Genomic DNA, 21479 nt, shown 5'->3' with positions numbered 1-21479 from the left:
CGCACACTCTTTTTTAGCGTAGTGTTGCCAAAGGATGAGGAAGCACAACTGTAAGTGCAACGAAAGCACCTACTGGAGGACCTCCCGTTATCGTAATCGACCACCCCGACGATGAACAGGGTGAGAAAGCTAACGTTATACATCCGTGGCCGTATTTGTAAGAAATGTTTTTGTACATTGGAATTAAAGATTCCCGATTACCGAATAAAGTGCCTCTTATGCCTAGCGAAAATCACTTACATTTTGTCATTTAAAAACTCCCCGTCCAACCTGAAGAATCACATCAAGGTACGTTAAAATAATAGATATTAAGTAAAGCCACAATGTCAATGTGATTAAACATTAGTTAACATAAGCCGTATTAGATAATTATCTGTCTAACACAGAGAACAGAGAACTCTCAACTGAAACACGCTTAACTGTTTATGGTAACATTATAGCATAACTGCCGGCCAAATATTCCCTCCGGTAGGCTAATGTTAGATTGAGAAATATTTGTTAAAAACATGTTAATCAGTGGCAGGTTAGAAAGAAAGTGTTAAGGACTGTATTCACGTCTTCAAAAGCATCATACGTTTTGTCAAACTTGAGATTTCCTTTTATGTTAATTAACTCAAAACTCAGTGGCTATAGGATAATGTTGTGCTAATGTTATACATTGTGAATGTACGCTTGCATTGTATCAAAGTCACAGTGCTTTCATTGCCACACGAGTTGGCATTTTTTTCTTAGTAGAGCAGCTAACTTAAAGGGATACTCCACTTTTTTCAAAAATATGCTCATGTTTTGAAAAAAAAAAGTTATAATGTATTTTTCATTTTTACCTGAAGTTCATACAAAAGTGAAATTTCTGCTTTTTTATTTGATGTCAGCTCTAAAAATATGCTGTTTGCTCTTTGAACTTAAGAGAATTGTGCCTGAAAAGTGCTGGAAAAGACAGATTTTTATTTGATGATTGAGATTAAGAAGATAATGGGAACCCTGAATATGCTTTACTATAAGAAAGCCACAATAAAGTTCACAATCAAAGTTCTAACCGCTTGCTTTAAAAAAAAAACTTTTTACTTTTACTTCAAATACTTAAGTACATTAAATATCAGAAAATTACTTTTGATACTTAAGTACAGTATATATCAGATACTTTAAGACTTTTTTTAAAGTAATATTTTAAAAGGCAACTTTCACTTCTACCAAAGTCTTTTTCTAGTACAATACTTGTACTTTTACTCAAGTAATGCTTTCTAGTACTTTATACAACACTGGTTCACTGTAAATTACAGTTTTGCAGCAATTTTCAAATCCATTTTATAAAACAGATCCGACTGTAAAATTTGATGTTAGGATTATGAACTGTAACTCTCAACAGAAGAATTGTTTATTTAGGAGTACTAATAATATGTATAAGAATGTATGAATTAGTAAATGCCACTACTTACTAAATATTTGCAATGGTTGCACAATATTAAAAAAAAATTTATACAAAAATACAAGTGTTTTCAAACTTTTTTGCCAGCCGAACCCCCCTGACATAAACTTTTAGCTTGAAGTACCCCCTTAGATTTTAAGTATTTCAATAATTTAATAGCACATTTGCTTATTTAACTTTTTTCAGTATTATATTACAGTTTTATCAGTAGTATATTACATCAGTTCTTGTAATAACTACTTGTTTTTGTACCTTAATCATAAAACGTATCTGTCTATTATGCATGAGTTCGTGTTTTCTGATTTATTGTATTGTTGTGTAATGGTCACATTACATGCAGATAAAACAAATAAAATATATTTTTATTAGTGTTTTATTTTAGGGCTGCATAACGATTAATCGCAACTAATCATTTACAGAATAAAAGTTTTTGTTTACATTATATGTGTTTACTGTGTATAATAATTATATATATATATATATTCTTAAATATAAACATGCCTGCATATATATATATATATATATATATATATATATATATATGCATATATAGCCCTATATGCATGTTTATATTTAAGAAATATTTACATTACCATATACATTTTTATATTTATTTATAATTTACATTACATAAAAATATAAAAAATACTTAAATTAAAAATTCTTAATTATACATGCGTAATTTATAATTTAATTATGTATTTATATATACACATAATTATTATACACAGTAAACACACACATATGATTGCGAATAAGCATTATGCAGGCTTATTTTATTCATTTTTTTATTTTAAAATTATTTATTTATATTTTATGATTTAATTATAATTGATTACTTTTTTCATCAAACTCGAACCTGCAAGTCCCCAACCCCAGTTTGGGAAACCCTAAGATAAAACTTTTAGTTTTTAATGACAATAAAATATATTTAAAAACTGAAACTTTTTAACCAACATACACATTACATTCTAACTAGGAAAAGAAAGCATCACCGTTTCATTTTCACTTGTACCTCTGCCATGTGCATCCACCAAAAGCTTTGACTACTGATCACTGCGATGTGCAATATTTTGATACTTTCAATATATCTTGCAGCCCTAACTCGCACCTTTTATAATATAATATACAGCAATAGCCATTATACTGTCAAAAAGCCACAAGAGAATATTTTTCCCTATAAATAAAGGGTTTTAGACATTCTTTGTGTCACCTACTGATCCTAAAATAACTTTTTAAAGAACTGACTGATGCTTATTTTAACATATTACTTTAACACGCAATATCTTTATTTATAGTTTGAACCACCATTTCCTATTTCGAAACAAGCCAAATTTCCATTCCAGAAAGCGGAGGTTGTATCACTTCTCCTCATAGACCAATCAGATGTGCCCTGGTGTTGTGTGAGAAAATAACTCACGCCGGTAGTGGTTGACCAGCTGCTGAAGAGTGGTGAACTGTGTGCGTGAAGTGATGTAAAATCCCCCGCTGTCCAGTTTCCTGATCTTGTAATGTTTGACATTCAGGCCTTTGACGTTGTCGTAGTCCAGGACGGATAGACAGTAGGCACCTAAAGAGACGGAAAGAACAGAACTGAGGGTTGCAGTTGAAATGAGCAGTTTTAGATTTGACACCTGTCATGTTAGTGAAATGAAAACTACTTCCAATGTAAGTTAGAAAATGGACACAGCTAAATTTTTATGGTGTGTTGTGCTTCTGTATAGCTCAGTGGTAGAGCATTGTGTAAGCATCACAAAAGGTCATGGGTTCGAACCCTGGAAACACATATATATTGATAGTGTTTACCTTGTATAACTTTGGATAAAAGCATCTGGCAAATACATAAAACTGTAAAACGTATGTGCAAAAAGTATTGTGTTAAACATTTATATTTATTTGACTGTTTTTAATAAGTGTAATAATATTGTAAGCCAAGTTTAATACATTTTAATCATGTTTGTATCCATACTTCAGGATGTTGCTTTAAAATCAATGTTAAAAATATATGTCTAAAGAGCATAAAAATAAGTAATTTAACCTTCAAAAGACCAAATTCTAATCATCATGCCCCCAAACATTAACCCTCAGGGATTATTTGGTCTAGAAGCAAAATCTTGGTCTCTTTTAAAAGAAAATAGTTTAGAGTGTTTTGGAGTTGTGAATATTAAATTACAAAATAGTTATAGCAATTTAAATAAAATAAAAAAATTAAAAGTATGTATTTTATATTTATAAAAACATAAAAATGGAAATGTTTTACTACCAAAACACTACAAAAATAAAGCAACAAAGTCAACTACTTCCGATCCACATTTCAAGTTAAAATCACAAAAATTAGGTTTTAGTCATTTCACCAACAAGGCCACAAAGTGTCAATGATTTTCTGCAAAATTACAAGTTAATAAATTACTGTCACTGCATTATTATTATTGCAAAAAGGTTTTGAACTATGAAAACAACATTCTTAGAGCTTTCCAATTATGTATAGGCTGTCAAGATTTATGGATTTATTTTGAAGGATATAATTATGAATAAGGAAATATGAATATATAATAAATAATATGTGGGTTCAATGACATTTAACAAAATGTCACTATACAATATTTATCCTCAAATGGCTTAAAAATATGAAAATTACATTCTTAAAGTTTTCCAACAATATACTGTACTGCGCAAAAGTCCACCATGCCAGAATTAGATTGGTTGTTTTTGCCACTTTATAGTGATCATATATAACTATTTCTCAGTCTCTTTAATAGAATACATCCAGAAAATACAAGAAATGTGTATATAATAATGTAAACTGATGTGTCAAGTTTTTAGGGTAAACTCCCCATTTCACTTGAGCAATAGCAGGAAACTGCAGGATCTCTTAAACCTAAATAAAATTAAATCCTAATTTCTAATTTTAAAAAATATATTTTTTTTACTTCATTCTGCTCAAAAACGCTCAAAATGTGTTTAGTGCCAAAAGAGGTCACACTAAACAACAACGATGCCTAAAGAACACATTTAGTTCTGAAAATGTAAATTGTAATTTTTTTTACATATTTCCTGTATTTTCTGTATGTATCTTAATAAAATAGATTGAAAAAGAAACATGAATGGACATAAAAACTTCTAAAACAACAAGTCTGGTGGTGGTGGCATAAGACTTTTAGAGAGTAGCCTACTGTATAGTTTGTCAAGATTGTGTCACGTTTATACAATATTAGTGTTATAATAATCATTCATTTGTCAATCATTCAAAATGATTGGCCTTGCAATACGAAAACTACATTCTTAGAGCTTTCCAACAATATATAGTGTGTCAAGATTATTTCAGGTTTATAGGATACGTAATAATAAATATGTAACAACACAATGGACCTGTTGACCCGTGACATTTTAGAAAATTACTTTTACTACGTCTTTAAGGGTTACGTCCCCAAAGAGTTTTTCATAAGGCCAAATAAAGATGTTTTTTCTCCATCTGTTGGCAGAGGGCGCTGTCATCCATCAGTAATAACACGAGTTATATATTCATCCACCCTTTCTTTGTCACCCATCCTTCAGCTCTACCGTTGTCTCTCTGGGCGGTCGCTTTGGGGTTTGACTCATCCTTCGGTCTCTCACATGTCCGTATCGCTCCCTCTCTAGGCAATACATTATTGCCACAGAGGCTTCACCCACAATCTCACTGGTTGAATGACTTGCGGTTATAGGCTATGAATTGACCTACTTCTTCCTTTATGCAAGCATTTCCCTGACCTTTACATACCCTATACATTAAGCTTAACCAGAGGATGCACATTACACACAAACGCAAACGCATGTAACCATGTGTACTCTAGCATATAATCTGCAGCGCAGTGCCACACGTGGAGATTATACAAATGCTCGAAGATGAATAAGAAGCAGAAGAGATGAGATATGAGACATTTGAGCATGACCTTGTCTGACAAACAACTGAGAGAAAGGGGAAGTAAACCAAATGTGCACTTGATTTTAACCTGTACTCCCAGGTCCTGATACACAAGGAAGAACTTCCCCAATCTAGACAAAGATGAGCAATTTCCCCGCAGTTGTGTTGGTTCCTATTTCTCAAGTTTATGTGGCCCTGTGTTTTCATTACAAAACCGCCTTGTTAACGGTCAATGTAGACAAGACGAAATCTTGTTGAATGCCTCATTGGTATGAATGGGTGATTCTCACGAAAACTTGGTTTTAAAAATGTCAAGCATGAAAATGTAAAAATTGCTTAAATTGACTTTTTTTCCCACCAGACATAGTCTGGAGTAAATGGGATCATTAATTTAAAAACTTTTACTTATCATTTAACACTTTTTGTAACATAATTTTAAAAATTACTCCTAAAAAATCTCATTACCGCAACAGTCAGAAAACATCAACACTGACATATTTTCAAAATGACATGATAAACCTGAAAGAACATAATTTGGAGATTCTGCACATGCATTTAAAATCAAAGTATTATGCTTCTATCAATTAAATTAACATTTAATAAGCATCTGTTGCGGTAATGATAATCAAAATGTCGTGTTAGCATTCTGACAAGACAATATTTCAAATTAACTGTAAAAAAATGATCTTACCTGGTAGCCATCTTGAAGTAACTGGTCCATGTGCTTGGTCACTCAAAATCAAACTTTATTAAAATTCTGTATGTGTGCTTAAACTGTTCTCAAAAAGTGTTGCGGAGGATGAGAACATCAGGCATGGACACATCATTTTCCTAATTTTTCTTCATTATTATTATTATACATGAATATTCAGTAAATATTTTTTCTGTCATCTAAAGTAGTCTAGCAAACGATCCATTTATTTTTTTTCTTAATATTTTGTGTTAATTTGATTAAATTACAACATAACGCATGTTCAAACACAGCCGGACACATTGCGGTAATGAGAATTTCAGCAGAAAATGAGATATTATTTACAATTATAAATTCTTATGTTGAAATCACACATTGTGCAAGGTAGAACACAGTATTGTGTTAATTCTGATGCTTTTTAATGTTACTATATTACACATTTTAAAGCTAAAATTATTAGTGCCGTGGTGTTTCAATGGTTTCGTGAGAATCGCCCAAATACACGAACACAATATTTGAAAATATCTTTCCATCCACCCCTTTGGACACTGGGCATTATGGGATCCTGATAAAATGTATACGTTGAATGACCTGTAAGTTGCTTTGGATAAAAGTGTCTGCCTGTAAATGTAAATCAATGCATTTACATAAAGGATGTGACACCTCATAGTTTGACTTGAGATGACACCGTGTGACCAGACAGATGGTAAAAAAGGTGTTAAACAATGTTTATATTTATTTACCTTTGGTGGTTTCGCTCTCTCTGACCAGGAACGTTCCCCTCCTATTGTCCAAACTCAAGAGGAGACGCTCAGAGTCCCTGCGTGTGATCTTTCCAAGGTACCACCTTAAAAGAGAGAAAAATTTAAAGGAGGTAATTATATGTTGGTCAACGAACCTGAAACTACCTCACAACAGCTACTTCATTAAAAATTTTATGTAAATGACATGTCAAAAACATCGATTTAGGATTTAAATTCCTCTTCATATTTCCAGTGGAAATCAAACTTCGGCATTTGGTTTTCATGACATTTATGCCGTTTGTTCTTCACGGCTCATGGGCATCGCTCTCTGAACCTCACCTTTTCTCCAGAGTCAATCTGAGGTGACTGGCAAAGCAAGGGTGGAAAAATGAGTCATTATGTGTTTTAAAAGGAGGAACAGTTCGTGTCAGGAAAAAACACCGTGAGTTATACTATGAGTAGATCAGGGACCCGGGGTAAACAGTCATGTCTTTTAGCAACCACCTGGTTTTAGGGGACATGCGGAGGGTATTTGATGAGATGATGGAGAGATACTATTTCAAAAATTAAAGAGGAAAATGAGAAAAACCATGAAGGAATAAATGGGACACTGGAGAGAGAAACAAGAGGGATAAATCATTAACACAGTCACAAGGGCCGAGGACCATTTTGGATCTTTCCATTTGGGGTGCAAGTTATACCAGACGATCATTTTAAATATTGCACACTGTGTTTTTGAATAAGTTAAAGTGCATATCCAACTCAAAACTGTTTCACGGGTTAAATAAAATAAGTGTAAATACCTGTACTGACTGTTTTTACATAAACAAATAAGATTTTATGTTGAAAAATAAGTAAATTGCAAAACAGTAAGTCCAGGGTTCCCACACCTTAGTTAACTTCAAATTCAAGGACCTTTCAAGGACTTATACCCTCAAATTCAATGACTAAATGTGGGGACACATTTCAAGTGAGATCAAGGTTACATCATGTTACCTTTTAAGATACATTGTTACAGATCCCTTTCGAGGGAACTCGCGCTGCGTCACTGCGGTGACACTTTGGGGACGCCTCCAGTAAGTGCGTCTGAATGTGTATATCAAATTCAACCAATGGTGAGGCTTAACGACAAAGATAGGGTGACGCGGGAGTCAGGAAGTATATCATTATCTGAAATATTGCCAAAGACGGCGTTACAGGGACACAGGAAGTATGGCAAAGGAGACACAGCGTCTTATTCCCTTCTCAGGGAACAACAGTTATATACGTAACCCGAGACGTTTTCATGTGTCAAACACAACTATGCAAAAAAGCATTTTGGTATGAATCAACATTCGCATACAGAAGATATAAGCATTTCAAGTGAACAGTTTAGCGCGTGTGCTTTAAAAAAAATCTAGATTTTTATGATATTATCCTACACTACGCAGGGAATAATATGGATTTTTGTTCCAGAAAACTTCTTGCATAAAATAGATTTGAGCACTTTCAATGACCTGTATCTATGTATGTATATTTTCAAAAACTTCCCAGGGCCTTGAATTTTTTCCCCCAGATTCACAAACTTTCAAGGATTTCAAGAACCAGTGGGAACCCTAAGTAAGTGTTAGTAAAAATTATACTATAATTATATAAAATAAAGGATTATACAGAATCATAAAGTGAAATAGTAATGTATAATTCATTATGACTGCTATGCCTAAACATTAAACACGGTCTGAATGGAGATGGCTCAGCTGATTGGTTGTGAAGGGAATGTTGGATACAGACGGCTTAGCTGATTGGCCGTGGTTTTGAGGAGGGTGTGAGCAAACTTAAGGAAAAACAGGGAGGAGAAGATCAAAGACATGAAGAGAAAGAGGAGGATTTACTCTTCAGCCTGGATGGAGTCAGACGGTGCCACGTAATTGCTGGGAATGTAGCCGCTTTCTCCAGTCGTCAGTGAACGAGCCAGCCACCAATCACCTTCCCTGAGACAAAACAAACACATATAATTACTCTTAACACACATATACTTGCAATACAGGATTTATTTGGTGAGAAATTCATTATAGACATTTTTTTCAGTCACCCAAAATAGCCTATAATGACTATTAGTCCTATATTATAATGAGTGATTAAAATGAAGCTATTAAATACTCAGACTAACTGTACCAAATGATGTGTAAATTACACATGCATAATTAGCAAAAAATAATCAGTAAATTACATTTTTATTCTTATAACAATTTAGTGCTCATAAATCGGTCAACTGAATCTGGCTGAATATATTGAATTGACTGTCCACTAAATATGACTATTCATTGAATCCAAGTATTCATTGTTTGAGTCTTGTGTGTTTTATGTAAGCAGTGGGATATTATTACTGTAAATCAGGAAAGGAGGCACGACTGTATCATGTTAATATGGTGCTAACTCTCCAGGTGTCTTGTAAGCTTGTTTTTGCTTTTATAGCTTCATTAAAAAATAACAAACACAGAGCATAATATTAATGAGATGTGTAGTGAACCGCTGTTGTATTCAGTATGATTATGGAGGAAGCCTGCCCCCCCCCCTCCCCTATGTGTGCATGTGACTAACAACATCCTTAAATGAATATTACAATTCCTAAAAAAATTATGCTTTTTGGGGGTGCTTTGTCATCCAATTTTTTTATGTCTTTATTTGTTCAGTCGAGAAGAATTTTTTTTTTTTTTTAGAAAAACATTCCAGGATTTCTCCATATATTGGACTTAACAGTTTCAATGCAGCTTCAAAGAGCTCTAAATGATCCCAACCGAGGCATAAGGGTCTGATATAGCGAAACAATTAAGATTTTCGCAAAAAAAGGTACTTTTTAACCACAACTTCTCGTCTTGCATTAGCCTTGTGATGTGCCAGCATGATCTTACATATTACATAATTACATCAAAAGGTCATGCAGGACATCTGCAAAACTACCGCTCTAGTGTTTACAAGTGTACAGAAAGAGGACCGTTCAGACGTTGTTGTGTGTGGAATGATACTAATTAATGTATTTGTGTCAGTTTAATGTTTAAAATGGTCTGCAAGTGTGCGTTTCACATATGTAAAGCATTACCTTTTGATGCGATTACGTAATACGTAAGGTCGCGCTGGCGCATCACACTGCTAATGCAAGACAAGATGTTTAAAAGGTTTAAAAGTACTTCTTTGGTGAAAATTAAGATCGTTTTGCTAGATCAGACCCTTGTGCCTCGTTTGGGATCGTTTAGAGTAGAGCTGTAAGGCCCGAAATGACCGGAGCCCGACAGAATTCGGCCCGAACTCGAAAGTACATTTTGATTGACTGCTTTTTAAAAGCCCAAACCCGTTTACATCCCGACATTATTTAAATGTGCGCACGCACACAGCTTTTGTCAAGAATGAGTAATTTACACAGGTTTTACAATTATTTATTCATGACTAACTAGGTTACACGACACTTGGAAGTTGGAACAAAGAAATAAAATAATTCATCTGTAACATCTCACTCTAAATAGGCCTATAAAATACATTATAAATAGGCCAACATGCCAATAAAAATAATTATTTCTTAAAGAATCAAATAAACATAATACATTCTGAATTAAGATGGGTATTTGGCAATAACGAAATTAAGAAAGGCTCGGCGGGATTTGCTTCGGCACTTCTCTCCATTAATGCCAACATTAGTCTATATCCTCTGTCTAAATGATGTATTTAAGACTCAATTAATATTTAGTTATACATTGAAAAACCTTTACTCACCAAGATTAGGCTACATGTTTTTATTGTGCAAAATGTTAGAAATGAAGCCCGAACCCTTCAGCTCTTGTTTAGAGCCCCTTGAAGCTGCATTGAAACTGCAATTTTAACTCTTTCCCCGCCAGCATTTAAAAACAAGTTGGCAGCCAGCAACAGCATATTTCATGATTTTCACAAAAGCGTAATGCCTTCCAGAAAATTTTCTTCTTTAAATATATAAACATACAGTATATCAAATGAAAGAACAGATGAAGAGTTTGGTTCCAAAACGCAATAAATCCATTTTGACAAATTTTGGTAAAAACGTGTTTTCTATACCAAGAAAGTGACAAGATGAAAACCACTATTTTCTGTTACAAACTTTCACACAGCATCTTTAGGTTATAAAAACATAAAAAAATCAAATCCATAAGTTGATTTTCAAAGATTTATTATAAAAACGGATAATTTTTTCCACAAAATGCAATAAATCCATGACAAGTTTTTATTCAAAATGCTATAAAACTATTGAATCAATAGCCTATATAAATGTGCATTGATCTTTGCCATGTTATATTCATTTAGTTGACTAGTTGTAAACACAAATTAAAAATATAAACATTAAACTTATAAAACAAAACACTAACATTGTCAGATTAAGAACCCTGTCATTGCTGAAACTACACGTCTTCGCTTAACTTCTTTCACAGAGATCAGCTGTAAAATGTTTTTGGTCCTGCTCGATTTTCGTTGACTGAGTAAAATTATGTAAAGTTTTTTATAAGATCCTCTGGGGTCAATGTGTTAGCATGAGAAGCTTGATGCTGTCGGGAGAACAAGCACCCGTCTCCCGAGTGCCTTTCAGGGAAATGATTAGATGTTGATGGCTTACGTTTCTTTCCCATCACAGAAAACCATCACAGGTTTATCAATGCAATTAAAGTATTATTTTGTTTTGTTTGTTGATCAAAAAGTACAAAGTAGATGAGGAAAACTAGGACTCCATGTACTCAGCGCGCCGCCATGTTTGTTTACATTGCGTGAATGGTGCGCTGTGGGATTTATTGCGTTCTGTAAAAAAGGGGGAGTGGCGTTTATCGCATTTTGGGAAAAAAGGGAGAAAAGATGACAGAATAACACGGCGGATATTGGATTTTGCGTAAAATTAAGTATTTACTTTTAACTACTGACCTGATATAATGCTGATTTTGGCAGTAACTAATTTTTTTCAAAAATGGCGTTTATCGCGTTTTGGAACCAAACTCTTCAGATTTGCTTTAAAAAAAACACGTTTCATCCTACCTTCATTTGTTCTCTTTGTATCGCCTCTCAAATATGGGTAGGTTTCTTCAAAAATACAAAATTTTGAGCAAAAAGCTGAGATAAATGCATTTTTGTTATAGACTTCTGATAGAAATCTGATTAAAGAGCGAGGATCAAAACATACACAGAGTTTAAACTGTTTGACGTGAGGGGTTGCTTCTGGGTTGTATACGTTGGGAAAGAGTGCCATCTGGTGGATAATAGCGGAAATACGGATTGCCTGAAATACTTGTCATTGGCAGGGAAGCATTTCCTTTTAATTGACGAGTTAACTCATTAAGAGCGGGGAAAGAGTTAAACTGCAAACCGTTAAGGTCCACTATATGGAGAAAAATCCTGGAATGTTTTCAACAAAAAACATAATTTCTTTTCGACTGAAGAAAGAGAGACATAAATATAGTGGAGGACATGGGGGTGAGCAAATTATCAGGAATTTTTTATGAAAGTGGACTAATCCTTTAAAAACAGCATAATTACAAAACCGTCTCATTCTTGACTCTTTGGAAATTTACAAGATATCACACGTTTTCTATTTAAAAATATTATAATTAATATGCATGGCATGATTCAAAATTCAGAAAATAATGAATTATTGATAAGGACATGAATAGTGATTTTTTTTCTTGGTTTATGAGAAGAGTGAAAATATAAATACTTTAAGAAAAATTTGGAAACAATCAATGTTAAAAATGTTGATGATCACACTTCAGGTCTGCATCCCAATTCACACTGTACTTTTAAAACATACTAAACAAAAAACACATGGATATTTTGGAAAATCTTTAGAAGTAGGCACTATCCAGTTTTTTTGTAGATTTTTTAGTTTAGTTTAAAAATGGTCAATGTTCCAAATACTTGGTGTGCACTAATCGTAATTTTGCATATCATGTACTACAGACAGCATGAAAACTGGGATGTAGTCTAAACGATGTGAAGTTCCAATGGATTATAAGGTTCAAGGTCAATATGAAGAACAAATGTGAGCTTGTTTTAAAGCAATTGGCATTATTTCTTTCTGGAGCACTTTAACAGTCTCTAAAAGACAGACAAGTGAAATAAATAAATATAGCAGAATGAACAGTACACACAGAAATGAAACACAGATAATAAAGGCTGAAAGGCAAAAGCAGATTTACCAACCTGGGGTTCAACTTTCTCCTACACAAAGATGGAGAGCATGTAGAAGAAAGGAGAGAGGAAACAAAGTGTTTGGCGGTGAAATGCAGAGAGCTAACATCCCACATTACCTTTAAAAAGGGTCCTTAACTTTTATTATAAAAATATTTTTTTCTTTTTTTGATTTTATTGCTGAAATATGACATTGGAGGGATAAGAGATTCCCTCACATCATGTACTACACTCACTGCATGCAGCCAAACAATAAAACAGCATATTTCCAGGTCTCTTTGTGATGAAAGCAGAGGATGCTACCGAGACAGAAACAGTAGTGTAGTACACTAGAATAAGGAAGTGAACCGCAGGTGTAGAAAGGAAGGAAAATGTTCCCTTTGGTCCAGGGAGAGAAGTGGAGGCCCAGACGTGCAGCTGAGCTGTTGTGTGCACAGGAAGACCAAAAAAGGAATCCAGAGAACAAAAAGCCATCATTTCGCACAAATAGTGCGCCGTCAGAATCGGCCAGTTCCCATGGTTACCGAAGAGGAAGAGGAGGGGCTGTGTGTAGTTCAGGGGAACAGACAGATGCAAGACGGGTGTATGTGTCTGTGTGTCTCAGAGGGCGTGTCTATTGGCCTCTAGAGCCCTGTTATTTACTGCCCGGGTGGATGTTTGTGTTTTCCCTTACGTGTTATTGACAATCTGGAGTCGTTCTCCTTTCCTGAATGACAAATCAGAAGCTGTGCGTGACTCATAGTCATACAAAGCCACAAAAGTGGTCACTCCGCCTATAAAAAAAACATATAACAGATATTGCAAAATGCATTTTCACAAAGTATGCAACAGTATGAACAAAATGCAAAATCAACCGGGCCGAGGTGTATTACCTGCTAGCATGCCCCTTTGAGGAGAGGTTATGCTGTTGTTCGTGGAGATGACTCCTCCAAACAGCGCCTGCTCCGCGTTGATGATAGTGGGTTGGGTGCCACGTCTGGTACTGTCCACAGGCGGGCTCCGGTTGGGCGTGAAGGATGATTGATTTGAACCGTGATGGTTTCCTCCATTGCCATCGTCTAGACTACGGGAACGCTGGCCTATGTCTTTGGGTTTACTCTTCGTTGCACCCATGGCCTAGGCCTGCAGAGCAAAGAAAACATCTGTTAAAGTCATGATTTATGTATGAATTTCATGAGTTATTCATAAACTTTGCATAAAATGAAAAGCATATTCTGTTATGTTATAACTAATTTACAGTGACACTGCTATAGTAGTAATAGTTTGTAATAAGATACTGTAAACCACAGCGACTGCACCTAAACGAGTACTAGGGGTATCACAATATATCATTTCGGCATTTCATATCACATCATGCACGAATCTACAATTTTCACATCGCAGAACTTTTTTTTCCCGAAAGGAAAACTATTTTGGGTGCCTTTGCAAGTGTTGCACTATATGAGAATGATTTAAAGACGACAGAGAGAAATCCCAGATTTTTGTGAGAAATCCGTGAGCTATAAAAGAAATGCAAGGCAGGGGTAAAAATAGAGTTTTCAAGTGATCTGCTTAAGTCCTCCAGTATTTCTTACATTGCGGCATACATAGAAGATAAACCCAAAACAAAATACTGCAATGCCAGCATCCCTAAAATATGGTGCGGGGCGAATATTGGCATAACGTGATATAAAATAAAACAGACATAGACAGAGGTAGACGGCATAGACCGGCATAGACCGACGGATAGACAGAAAGACAGATAAATATAGATAGATATAGACAAATCTAGACAGACAGACGACATACATAGACAGACAGATATAGACGGATAGATAGACAGACAGAAAGACAGATAAATATAGATATAGACATATATAGACAGACGGACAGACAGACAGACAGACAGACAGACAGACAGACAGACAGACAGACATAGACGGATGGATAGACAAAAAGACAGATAAAATTAAATAAAGACAAATATAGACAGATATAGACAGACAGACAGACAGGCATAGACAGACAGACAGACATAGACGGATGGATAGACAAAAAGACAGATAAAATTAGATAAAGACAAATATAGACAGATATAGACAGATATAGACAGACAGACAGACAGACAGGCATAGACAGACAGATAGATATAGACGGATAGATAGACAGACAGATAAATATAGATAGATAGACATATATAGACAGACAGACAGACAGACAGACATAGACAAAAAGACAGATAAAATTAGATATATAAAGACAAATATAGACAGATATAGACAGACAGACAGACAGGCATAGACAGACAGATAGATATAGACAGATAGATAGACAGACAGTATATAGATAGATAGATAGACATATATAGACAGACAGACAGACATAGACAGACAGAGACAGACAGATATAGACAGACAGAAAGACAGATAAATATAGATAGATATAGATATAGATAGACAGACAGACACAGACAGACAGACAGATAAATATAGATAGATACAGACATATATAGACAGACAGACAGACAGACAGACATAGACGGATGGATAGACAAAAATACAGATAAATATAGATAGATAGACGAATATAGACAGATAGGAAGACAGACATAGACAGATATAGACAGAAAGACAGACATAGACAGACAGACAGACAGACAGACCGACAGAGAGAGAGATTGATGGATAGACAGCAAGACAGACAAAAATATAGATAGATATAGACATTATAGACAGATATAGACAGACAGACAGACAGAAACAGACAGACATAGATGGATGGATAGATAGACAGAAAGACAGATAAGTATAGATAGATAGACAAATATAGACAGATATAGACAGACAGACAGACAGACAGACAGGCATAGACAGACAGATAGATATAGACGGATAGATAGACAGACAGACAGATAAATATAGATAGATAGATAGATAGATAGACATATATAGACAGACAGACAGACAGACAGACATAGACAGACAGAGACAGACAGATATAGACAGACAGAAAGACATAGACAGACAGACATAGACAGACAGACATAGACAGACAGACAGACATAAACGGATGGATAGACAAAAATATAGATATATATATAGACAGACAGATAGACAGACAGACAAATATAGATAGATACAGACATATAGACAGACAGACAGACAGACATAGACGGATGGATAGACAAAAAGACAGATAAATATAGATAGATAGACGAATATAGACAGATAGAAAGACAGAGATAGACAGATACAGACAGAAAGACAGACATAGACAGACAGACAGACAGAGACAGATTGATGGATAGACAGAAAGACAGACAAAACTATAGATAGATATAGACATATAGACAGATATAGACAGACAGACAGACAGACAGACAGACAGAAACAGACAGACAAAGATGGATGGATAGATAGACAGAAAGACAGATAAGTATAGATAGATAGACAAATATAGCCAGATATAGACAGACAGACAGATATAGACAGATACAGACAGACAGACACACATAGACAGACATACATATGGACAGGACAGGACAGACATAGACAGACAGAGAATGGATGGATAGACAGAAAGACAGATAGACAGAGATAGACAGACGGATAAATAGTTTAATAGATGTTTAATAGATATTGTGATGATTGTTGCAAGTTCTTTTGTGCAAATTAACCGTGTAGTAAAAGTCTGATATCGAGACTTACTCTATGCATACTATTACACAGTTTATGTCAAGGTGATGCAAACTCCAAACACCTTAAACTAAATTCTTTCCTCAAAGAAAAATCTCAATGTAAGTATAAACAGCACTGCCTTCAATTCTAGAAAACAAAGTTTTCCATAACAAACCATATAATTTAAGCTATCCGTAGTTGAAACAATGTCATGCAGTATACATCACTGTATATATGTGCCCAAATGTAAAAGCAATTTAAAGCAAAACACACTTAAGGTTTGCAAAATGATGACTGCTTGGTTTTTATAAAGACAGAATCACTCAAAGCAAAACATTCCAGTAAACCCAGTGGTTGGTTTGTGTGACCCACAGTAGCTTAAGGTTGTGTTTGGTGAACTTTGACATCACTTTGGCTGAGTGCAGGAGATCTCAGCTGTTTCCTCTCACATACCAGTGACAGCCGACGCAATGAGATCCTCCTACAACCCTCCCACCACACACACACACACACACGCATTCATTTACTGTCAAACTGTCTGTCTGCCAACAAACACACACATTCCTTCACAAGTCACACTGTCTGTCTTCCCTCTTGTTCTTCATCCCCACAAGCTGCTGCTTGCCTACGAGATGAATATTCTCCAAAGCAAAACTCTTTCCCAGAAATCCCGGCAGAGTGGCAGCTTTTTAACACAGAACCGGGTCTTAGAGAAGCTGTTAGAGACCCGGCGGAGTGGAACTAATCTCGGTGTGAGTGAGGGGTCAGAGCACAGGTGGGAGCCCAAGAGGCCGGCAGTAACGGTGTAAAACCCACTAAAACCTTATAGTCACAAGACTGGAGTTATGAACATACTGCTAAGATATGCACTCCATACCATTAAAAACCTGAGATATCTGCTGCACTGACCCTGAAATGATATGAAGTCAATCTGAATCTTTTTTCTACTCTGTTCATGTCAGTTCATGTTCGGTGGAAACTGCTGACACGGCACAATAAAAGTACACAGTATTTGCAAACACCTGATGCAGATTTTGGTTATTTCCCAGATTAAACGGATAGTTTAAAATAATATTAAACCCACGATTTCCTCACCCCCAAGAGATGCATATGTCCATCGTTTTTCAGACGAACACGTTTCCGAAAATGTTTTAGATCTTTCAGTTAACCAAATGAAAAGTTACGGGGTCCACGTCCTTCAAGTCTAAAAGAATGTGCATCCATCCATCACAAAATAAATCCAAATGGCTCCACGATGATAAACAAAGGCCTTCTGAGGCTAATACGTGCAATTTGTTTTGTAGAAATATCCATATTTATAATTTGCCACCATCTTAGTCGCATTCCCATTCAAGATGAGACTGTACGCAGTTTACGGAGGGTTTTGTGCTGCTGCTCTGTGCCCCCGCCCTCCAAATTTGTCACTAAGAAAAGTACGTACACTACGCTGATACTCTCTCTTGAATACAGAGGAGTCGAATGCTGCATTCAGACCAGCCGCAGTATAAGCGTCAAGCGCGAGGGATTTCAATGTTAAGTCAATGTAAAGATGTGTTGACGCGTGTCTGGAGTTCTTGCTGTGCGAATGAGACGTTTAGCGTGGCGCGTTAGACGCGATTCCGCCTCATTCTCGCGTCTAGTTCACGAATTGAGCATTGCCTCGGCAAACACATGAGTTGAAAAATTTGAACAATTTGAACTTGGCCGGAAAAACGCGCCGCGTTAACCAATCAGGAACTTGCTCTAGTAGTGACGTGATTACAGGAAGCGAGTGAAGTCGCAGAAGCCCCTCCCATGACGCAAATTTTTGTGGGAATGTCTCGATGACTAGAATTTCACGTGCAAATGAAGCGAGTAAACTCAAACTGTTCAAGGGGCACACTAGACACGGTAGACGCGAATTTGACGCCTCAAATGCGGCTGGTGTGAACCCACGGTTAGATGGCGGCGTTACTGAAAGCTAGTTATTTTCATTTACAAAGTTTTAAATATGGATATTACTACAACAAAACGCACGGATTACCCTTAGAAGGCTGTTTGGATTACTTTGGTGAGGGATGGATGCACATTTTTTGGACCTGAAGGAGTGGACTCCGCAACTTTACACCTGATTAACTAAAAAGATCCAAAACGTTTTCGAAAATAACTAAAAAAAAGGGTTCATCTGAAATATTATGAACATATGCATCTCGGACGGCTTGGGGGTGAGTAATTCATGGGTTTAATATCATTTTTGGCCAAACGATCCCTTTAAGCACTAAATGATGACAGTTGAAAATAAAAACTGGCAATACAATGTTTATGTTTACCTGAAACATTAAAATTTTCTTCAGAGCTGAAAGAGTTTGTTGTCCTGTAACTTTCAAAAATCAATGCTCGGCCCCCAAAGTTAAAATAATAAGAGCTCATTCTCAACTCAACTATGTGCTCAAAATGTCATACAGTAAATGTAAAATTTACGTTCCCAGTCCCCAATGATCCTCCTGCATATGGAGCACATCAACGAAAGCGAATTTTAGAATAACAAGGATGTCTTATTGGCTGAATTTTTGCATTTACTGTTGCTGACAGCGTGTATCCAACTACATTAGACCAAAATCAGGATGCACCCTGGGTAATCAAAGAGCAACTCATGTGTCACTCACTGTCCAGACACAACAAAAACTATGATTAAATGCTAAGGCACCATCATTAAAGACAATCCGATTTACCCGCAGGGTGTGAATGTTTGGCACGATTGTAACGGTCTCCATGCTGAAAGCTATGGTTGTGTCCGGAAATGCCCTTTATTGAGCTCACTGATGAGTGATCGTTGGAAAAAACTGAGAAATAGGATTTTGACATTATGTAAAGAATCAAAGTACGTTGGTAAACAACAGAGATTGTACACAGGAAGCTCATTCAGTCTTCAGTCGGAGGTCTGGACAGAAAGAGCTGACAGCTAATGTCATCACCAGCCAATTTTTACTGAAGTTTATTTACAGTAAAACAACAGCAAGAACAAAAAGATGAGGAATATGTAATACAAAAAGTATATTTACTATGCAGTTGTTACGGTGTCATCATCTACCTGCCTGGTCTTCGCCAACATCCTTATTCCAAATTAGTTTGGAATAAATCCATTTCTTAAGCCTCAAACATATCTCACACCGGATAAATCTGGGATTAGAGGAGGGAATCATCCAACTTAATCGAAAGACAAATTAAGGCCAAATTCTCCCACCGTGCCTACACAGAATGTGGAACACACATTAGGGGACTAAATAAAACAAATGCACATTTAACTTTGCCTCTGGCCAACAAAACCACTGAAAAAATCTCATTAAAACTAGTTAGCTTAATATACGTAATGACACAGAATAGGGTTTTAACGTTATGACTAACTGGTCAATTAAAGACCACAATTACTATAATGAACAAAAATTTGACGCATGAATAAGAACCACATATGTTTTTAACCATTTCATGTCAACAACAAATTATTTTATTAAAACTCATCTTTTGTGCATGAGTCGATAGTTATTATTAATAAAAAAAATTATAAATGCAATAAAAAATGCAATAATTTGCTTTTAAAATTATGTTGCTTGCTGGCGGTTAAAGGCATCTTAAATGTCGTATCTATTAAAAAGGCTGAAGCTAAATCTGAAATACGTAACTTTTGCCTATCTATCGCCATCTCTGTTTAAAACATGAAATCGCTAATTATTAGAGGGTTACTTTTGCAAGTCGAACCTACAAACAGTGTTGGGGAAAATTACTTTTAAAAGTAATGCATTACATTATTAATTTACTCCCCGAAAAGTAACTAATTGCGTTACTTAGTTACTTTTCATGGAAAGTAATGCTTAGGTTACTTTTAAGTTACTTTTGTGTTACTTTTTCTTACTTGGCGGAGGCTTGATATCTTTCAGGCCTTGCAGGTGTTTTTTATGATCGCAAAAATGTCAAGCTCTGGCCTGCCGTCTCCGTATCTGACTCAAACCGTTCCAGATCAGGCGTACAGAGTGCGTAATTCTACATTAATATATTCAGTTTAATTCAGTACATTATTTTATTTTTAAATTGAATGAATTAAACTGAAAAGTAACTCGCATTACTTTTTTTAAAAAGTAACTCAAATATTAATGTGTACATTTATAAAGTATTGCGTTACTTTACTCGTTACTTTAGAAAAGTAATATTATTACGTAATACGCATTACTTGTAATGCGTTACCCCCAACACTGCCTACAAAACCGTATCTGACAGCTTCAATTATAAATCATTATAAGCTTTCCGCTGCAAATCTCCATAAGGCAAGAAGACCATTTCGATTTCTTATGCTCAAGAACAAAAATTTTTTTTTAAGCTACATATTGCAGCTTTAAAAATAAGCAAAGAAAAAAAGGCTCACATGTAAACAAGAACTTATTTGTACTTATTTGTGAGAGAGGTTAAGCTTTAAATGGGGTGAGGGGCAGCATATGTGGCGTTATCTAACAGCTGAGGAGATTCCTACAGATCAGATGAAGCGGAGGATTGATTCTCCAGCCGTATGAGACACAGACAGCTGTGAATAGAGTAGATGGAGCAGCGGGGGTTTGTGTTTGTGGAGATGGAGGGTCGATATTTTCCCTCTGGACTCGTCTGTGTGTGGAGAAACAGCTGCCTCGCTGAATCTACCAGGTTACAGTCAGGCTAGCTGGTACATGCATGTACAGTTATACACATACACACGCTTACATCTAAATGACGGGTGACAGATTCAAGCATACTAGGAGAGTCAACATGCCTGAACGTGCACACAAACACACTGAGAGTCTCTCTCACAAACATTATGTACTTTAAAAAAAAAAAAAGAGGAAACAATCACTTCCTCCTGGTGCCATCCATATTCCTTAAA

At 35.6% G+C, this 21479-nt stretch overlaps 1 protein-coding gene across 2 annotated transcripts in view; it reads right to left on the bottom strand.

The window, feature by feature from the left end:
* Positions 1–21479, bottom strand: part of src (v-src avian sarcoma (Schmidt-Ruppin A-2) viral oncogene homolog) — a 65490-nt gene that overhangs the window by 23104 nt on the left and 20907 nt on the right. The window contains exons 2-7 of one of the 2 annotated variants that reach the window (XM_055187904.2): positions 13811–14060; positions 13612–13711; positions 12951–12968; positions 8636–8734; positions 6765–6868; positions 2847–2996 (exon numbers count right to left, since the gene is read on the bottom strand). In XM_055187904.2, coding sequence (XP_055043879.1) covers positions 2847–2996; positions 6765–6868; positions 8636–8734; positions 12951–12968; positions 13612–13711; positions 13811–14051 — 712 coding nt within the window. In that variant the 5' untranslated portion in view covers positions 14052–14060. The remainder of the gene's footprint in view (positions 1–2846; positions 2997–6764; positions 6869–8635; positions 8735–12950; positions 12969–13611; positions 13712–13810; positions 14061–21479) is intronic. The other variant, XM_055187905.2, reaches the window with a different exon arrangement.

Source organism: Misgurnus anguillicaudatus, chromosome 13 (genome assembly GCF_027580225.2).
Source record: "Misgurnus anguillicaudatus chromosome 13, ASM2758022v2, whole genome shotgun sequence".
Taxonomy (NCBI): Eukaryota; Metazoa; Chordata; class Actinopteri; order Cypriniformes; family Cobitidae; genus Misgurnus; species Misgurnus anguillicaudatus.
The sequence above is the reverse complement of the archived record's forward strand: the minus strand, read 5'-3'. Positions and strand labels throughout refer to the sequence as shown.